The sequence below is a fragment of the Gigantopelta aegis genome, chromosome 4, assembly GCF_016097555.1.
Source record: "Gigantopelta aegis isolate Gae_Host chromosome 4, Gae_host_genome, whole genome shotgun sequence".
Taxonomy (NCBI): Eukaryota; Metazoa; Mollusca; class Gastropoda; order Neomphalida; family Peltospiridae; genus Gigantopelta; species Gigantopelta aegis.
The window spans coordinates 39,185,031-39,191,545 of NC_054702.1; the positions used below are offsets into that span (position 1 = coordinate 39,185,031).

At 35.8% G+C, this 6,515-nt stretch overlaps 1 protein-coding gene across 1 annotated transcript in view; it reads left to right on the forward strand.

The window, feature by feature from the left end:
* The first annotated feature begins 3,435 nt into the window (after positions 1-3,435).
* LOC121369829 (protein eva-1 homolog C-like) overlaps positions 3,436-6,515 on the forward strand; it is a 169,328-nt gene continuing 166,248 nt past the window's right edge. Inside the window, exon 1 of the mRNA XM_041494904.1 lies at positions 3,436-3,711. Coding sequence (XP_041350838.1) covers positions 3,627-3,711 — 85 coding nt within the window. The 5' untranslated portion in view covers positions 3,436-3,626. The remainder of the gene's footprint in view (positions 3,712-6,515) is intronic.

Consider the following 6,515-nt stretch of genomic DNA (forward strand, 5'->3'; position numbering starts at 1 on the left):
TTTAGCTCAGTCGGTGCGCGGTCGGTGTGGGATCGATCCCCGTCGGTGGGCCCATTGGGCTATTTCGTCGTTCCAGCTAGTGCACCACGACTGGTATATCAAAGGCCGTGGTATGTACACCATGTCTGTGGGATGGTGCATATAAAAGATCCCTTGCTGCTAATCGGAAAGAATAGCCCATGAAGTGGCGACAGCGGGTTTCCTCTCTCATTACCTGTGTGGTAAATAAAATCGTTGAGTGCGTCGTTAAATGAAACATTTCTTTCTTTCTTTTCATTCAGCTGATTGGGTGTTTTCTCGTTGCATCCAGTGCACCACAACTGAACAAAGGCAGTGGTATGTGGTTTCCTGTCTGTGGGAAAGTGCATAATAATTATTTTAAAAAATCCCTTGCTGCATTAGGAAAAATATAGCGGGTTTCCTCTGATGACCACGAGTCAGAATTAACAAATGTTTGACATCTAATAGTCGATGATTTGCTTCAGTGGTGTCGTTAAACAAAACAAGCTTTAACTTTTCAAATACATTTTTTTTTTTTTTTAATCGGGTTGGGTGGGAAATGCATTAAAAATAATTAGGATCGGACAGTAGCTTTCTCTAGGTACGGTCGATAGACACACTTTTTTTTAGACAGTATGGGTTCGGTAACACATAAACGTAGCATAACAACCCGCTTCTGAATATTAAATTTGATACTGAATGAATATTTAATACGAAAAATACATCGGCTATTGGGTGTCAAAGTAATGTAAATGCAAACATTAACTGATGATCAGTATAAAAATTAAAGAGTAAAATTAAAACAGTGTAAAGAATTGTTCAAAACATATACAAATAACACAGGTAAAATTAAAATTTAGAATAAAATTCAGTATCATGAAGAAATTTAAACAAAAGTCCAGGATGCAAAAATTGATAATGGTTAATATTTATGTGAATTTAGCCGAAGGATATCGCTGAATGGCGAGCGATGGTAAAAAATTTTTATTTAAAATAATTAAAGGGACAGTCTCTAGTTTGCATGATGACAAAAATATTTCTTCATTTTTCTTAAAGGGACATTCCTGAGTTTGCTACAATTTTTAAGATGTTATCGACTAACAGATACTTTTTAACGATTGTAATTACATATCAAATATATTTTTCTGCATAAAATATTAGTGGATGTATTAAACGTGTTTCTGGTCGTTCTAATATTTGTACTAGGTTAAATTTCCTTTTATTTCCTAAAATATTGTGTGTTTTGTACGTACGAAATTATTTGAAGACAAAATCCAGTTTGGGCTTCTTACAAATATTAAGACGACCAGAAACACATTGAATATACAGACACTGATATTCTAAACAAGAAAATATATTTAATATGCAAGTTTAATGTCAGAAATATTTTATTAGTTGGAAACATCTTACAGTGCAGCAAACTCGGGAATGTCCCTTTGGCTAACAAGCCCACAGAAAGTTATATCCAAATAATTTCATTTACTACTATTTTATAAATTTATATTCTTGTAAAATCCAGAAAAGGTTACTGATAAGTTAATACGTAACGCCACAGTTTAAAACCCTATGGTTTAAGCATTGCGTTATCGAGACTATATTTATGCTCCATTCATTACACACCGAGGGCATAACTAACTTAGCAGACAGTGAGTACTGGATGAAAAATATATATTTCCCAGTCCACAAAGTATAAGCTATTCCTATTAAAGGGACATACCCTAGTTGTAATACACTAAGGCATATTGTTTTACTATTGGAGCGGTTTTTGATTACTGAAATCATACTTTACTTAGATTTTATTGTTTAGATTATCCATTTCCGTACTTTCGAAGTGTTTTTGGTCATCCTGGTGTTTTTGATATCACAAAATGCATTCTTCATATTTTTAAAAACGCACGTGCGTCTGAGAGGTAACAGTTATGGAGTCGAGTTTTAGTCTATTTTTAGAGGCTATTTCACCATTTCAAAGTCACATACTCATGTTTTACTCAATTGTAACTTTATGTGTGTGTGTGTGTGTGTGTGTGTGTGTGTGTGTGTGTGTGTGTGTGTGTGTGTGTGTGTGTGTGTGTGTGTGTGTGTGAGAGAGACAGACAGACAGACAGACACACAGAGAGAGAGAGAGAGAGAGAGAGAGAGAGAGAGAGAGAGAGAGAGAGAGAGGCAGAGACAGACAGATCGACAGACAGACAGACATGAAAGTCACTGTGGCAGCTCATTACAATTGTTTAATATTGTTAAATAATCATACAAAGATTATGTAGTCTTTTATCATAGATTAAGTTAAAGTTAGTTTGTTTTGTTTACCGACACCACTAGAGCAGACCGATTTAGTAATCATCGGCTACTGGATGTCAACCAGTTCGTAGTTTGTGACTCGTAGTCTTAAAGGAAACCTGCTAATTTTTTCCATTAGCAGCAAACCGGCCTCGGTGGCGTAGTGGTTAGGCCATCGGTCTACAGACTGGTAGGTACTGGGTTCGGATCCCAGTCAAGGCATGGGATTTTTAATCCAGATACCGACTCCAAACCCTGAGTGAGTGCTCCGCAAGACTCAATGGGTAGGTGTAAACCACTTGCACCGACCAGTGATCCATAACTGGTTCAACAAAGGCCATGGTTTGTGCTATGCTGCCTGTGGGAAGCGCAAATAAAAGATCCCTAGCTGCTAATCGGAAAGAGTAGCCGATGTAGTGGCGACAGCGGGTTTCCTCTCAAAATCTGTGTGGTCCTTAACCATATGTCTGACGCCATATAACCGTAAATAAAATGTGTTGAGTGCGTCGTTAAATAAAACATATCTTTCTTTCTTTCATTAGCAGCAAGGGATATTGTATATGCACCATCTCACAGACAAGTTAGCACACACCACAGTCTTTGATATACCAGTCGTTGTGCACTGGCTGGAACGAGAAATAGCTCAATGGGCGCATCAAGCGAACTCTTTACCACTGGGCCATGTCCCGCCCCCTTTTTGACTCGAAGTCTTGGAAGAAACCCGCTACATTTTCCATTAGCACGGGATCGTTTATATTGACCTTTCCATAGACAGGACAGCCTATACCACGTCCTTTGATAACGCCAGTCTTATCAAAGATGAATGTGAAAATAGCCAAATAAGACACTTAAAAGTACGGCATTGCCCCTTTAACAGACGGGATGTTAACACACCCGTTCCCTGCATTCACGGGACAACACAATTAGTAACAGGGACCAAGCGATTCTTTTGATGAACTTACTCGCGCCTCTTACAATAGCTTCATTCGATCTGTATATAAATATATATAAATACAAAAAAAATCCCCGCTGTTCTTAGTGACTCCGCCCCTTTCACAATCTTCAGGTATAGAGCGGGCCAACTTGTTCCGTGTTTACTATGTCAGGTCACCGGCTATGGTCCGCCAACACGTTCTTGCGACGGTCATGAATGGAACGTGGGTAGGAAGTGGCCATCGGCGAGTTAGTCACAGAATACCACACTACCGGGATATCATGGAATTACCTGCTGTCATTTGACCAGACTGTCGCAATATGTTTTCCTTTCTTGGATTTAAGTTTCCCAGTGGATCTATACTAGCAGAGACTGCAAAATATTGGAGTTCGCGACCCGATAAGCGGGGGTAAACATGCGAGGAAGGACCCTTTTATACCTTACAACATTCGTGATAGCGACCATTGCATTGGGGAATGGATATAGCGGTTTTAGCGGAGGTGAGCTCTTTAAATTATTGTTTGGGTTTTTTGAATTTGTTTTATTTATATTTAAATTATAATAAATGCTTTTTAGATCAGTTTCAATGTTAATAACATGGAAACGATTCCTCAAATTTGACACCATCGACGTAAAAAAAATAAAAAAATAAAGTACAATGAAGCATTAACCCCTCTCCAAAACCCCTATTTAACAATTGAGTATATCACCGACCCCACGTCACCAAATAGTTCAACTTGTAAACGAACTACAAAATCTGCCCTTTTTAACACCTTCCCTCATGATCATATGTTTGACACCGAATAGCGGATGATTAATAAATCAATGTGCTCTAGTGGTGTCGTTAAAGAAAACAAACTACTTTTTCCTTCAGTTTGATGCATCTGTCGTCAAAACAGAATTTGGAAAAAAAAAAAAAAGTTTTACTTAAGACGTATCGGACTATAAACTCTTCAATAGATTTAATGTTATAAATATCAGCTGTAATAAAAGCATTATTTTGAAATCGTTACATAAGTCAGTCTCTTGACAATTTTCCTTTCCCTAAAGGCTAACGTTTTGTAACATTTCATGGCACCACTCACCTTCCAGGTCATTACATAACTGTAGTAGTAGGTTACGGCTTTACAATATCAGTAGTAATCGTTTGATGGTATGTAACCTTTCGCAGCCCCCACTTGACCCCAAAGCCAGTTTAATATTCTTTTTGGACTTTGTGAAATAAAATAAAGTAAAATATTACTGTCAAGTTATAGACCTTGTGAAACAAAATAAATCAAGCATGACACTGTCAAGTTAATAGTCCCCGAAAAATAAATAAAATTGTCAAGTTAAAAGTCACTGTGAAATGAAATGAAATCAAATCAAATATGATACAGTTACGTTAATAGCCCCTGTGAAATAAAAAAAAATCAAATATGACACTGCCAAGTTAATAGTTTCTATGAAATAAAATAAAATAGGATACTGCCAAGTTAATAGTTCTTGTGAAATAAAATAAAATAGGATACTGCCAAGTTAATAGTTCTTGTGAAATAAAATAAAATAGGATACTGCCAAGTTAATAGTTCCTGTGAAATAAAATAAAATAGGATACTGTCAAATAAAATAATGTAAAATTTGACACTGTCGAGTTAATAGTTCTTGTGGAATAAAATAAAATAGGATACTGCCAAGTTAATAGTTCTTGTGAAATAAAATAAAATAGGATACTGCCAAGTTAATAGTTCTTGTGAAATAAAATAAAATAGGATACTGCCAAGTTAATAGTTCCTGTGAAATAAAATAAAATAGGATACTGTCAAATAAAATAATGTAAAATTTGACACTGTCGAGTTAATAGTTCTTGTGGAATAAAATAAAATAGGACACTGTCAAGTTAATAGTTTTTATGAATTAAAATCAAATCAAATAAGACAGTGTCAAGTTAATAGTTTCTATTAAATAAAATAAAATCAAATATGGCACTGTCAAGTTACTATATAGTTTCTATGAAATAAAATCAAATCAAATAAGACAGTGTCAAGTTAATAGTTTCTATTAAATAAAATAAAATCAAATATGGCACTGTCAAGTTACTATATAGTTTCTATCAAATAAGACAGTGTCAAGTTAATAGTTTCTATTAAATAAAATAAAATAAAATATGGCACTGTCAAGTTACTATATAGTTTCTATGAAATAAAATCAAATCAAATTAGACAGTGTCAAGTTAATAGTTTCTATTAAATAAAATCAAATCAAATATGGCACTGTCAAGTTACTATATAGTTTCTATGAAATAAAATAAAATCAAATAAGACACTGTCAAGTTAATAGTTTTTATGAAATAAAATCAAATCAAATATGACACTGTCAAGTTACTATATGGTTTCTATGAAATAAAATAAAATCAAATACGACACTGTCAAGTTAATAGTTTCTATGAAATCAAATCAAATCATATAAGACACTGTCAAGTTAATAGTTTCTATGAAAAATAACCAAATCAAATAAGACTGTCAGGTTGGTAGTGTACACGTTTATTAATAATAACATCGCTACCAGTGACCTACGTTTCTTTGATGTCCCGTGTTCTGTCAGAAGGGTCAAGCACACAAAAGCCTTCCCATCGATTACATACATTAACACTGAGAAGAAAGCTGACAGCCTGTTTCCACTGAAGACCGCCTGGACGAGACCAGAAACACGGAGAAGAAACTGGTAACCGTACTGGTCACTGGGAGTGGGGGTGAGGGGGGCGGACTTTAGCTCAGTCGGTTGAATACTTGCCAGAGGTGCTTGCGTCGCAGGATATGACGATATAACCACCTCAGTGGATCCATTCAACTGATTGGGTTTTTTCGCGTTTCAACCAGTGCATTACAACTGGTATGTGGTATGTGCTTTCCTGTCTGTGGAATGGTGCATATAAAAGATGGGAAAATGCAGAGGGTTTTCCCCTGATGACCAAGTGTCAGAATAACCAAATGTTTGACATCCAATAGCCGATGCTTAATTAATCAGTGTGCTCTAGTGGTGTCGTTAAACAAAACGAATGTTTGGTTACTGGGATCATGGCGCACCTCGCAGTTTGTAACTGAAATAACTTGCAGTATACTCGTACCAGTGTACATTTGATGAGCGTTCAGTTTACGCTAGTATATCAAGTTCGTTCTCGTATACTTTTGGTGAGCTTGTAGCACACATTCTAGTATACCAATTCTGTATTCCAGTACTTTTATTAATATGCAGTGCACACTGCAACCCCTGCAATTAAAAACAATATTCACGGCAAAAAAAAACCCAAAAAAACAAACAAAAA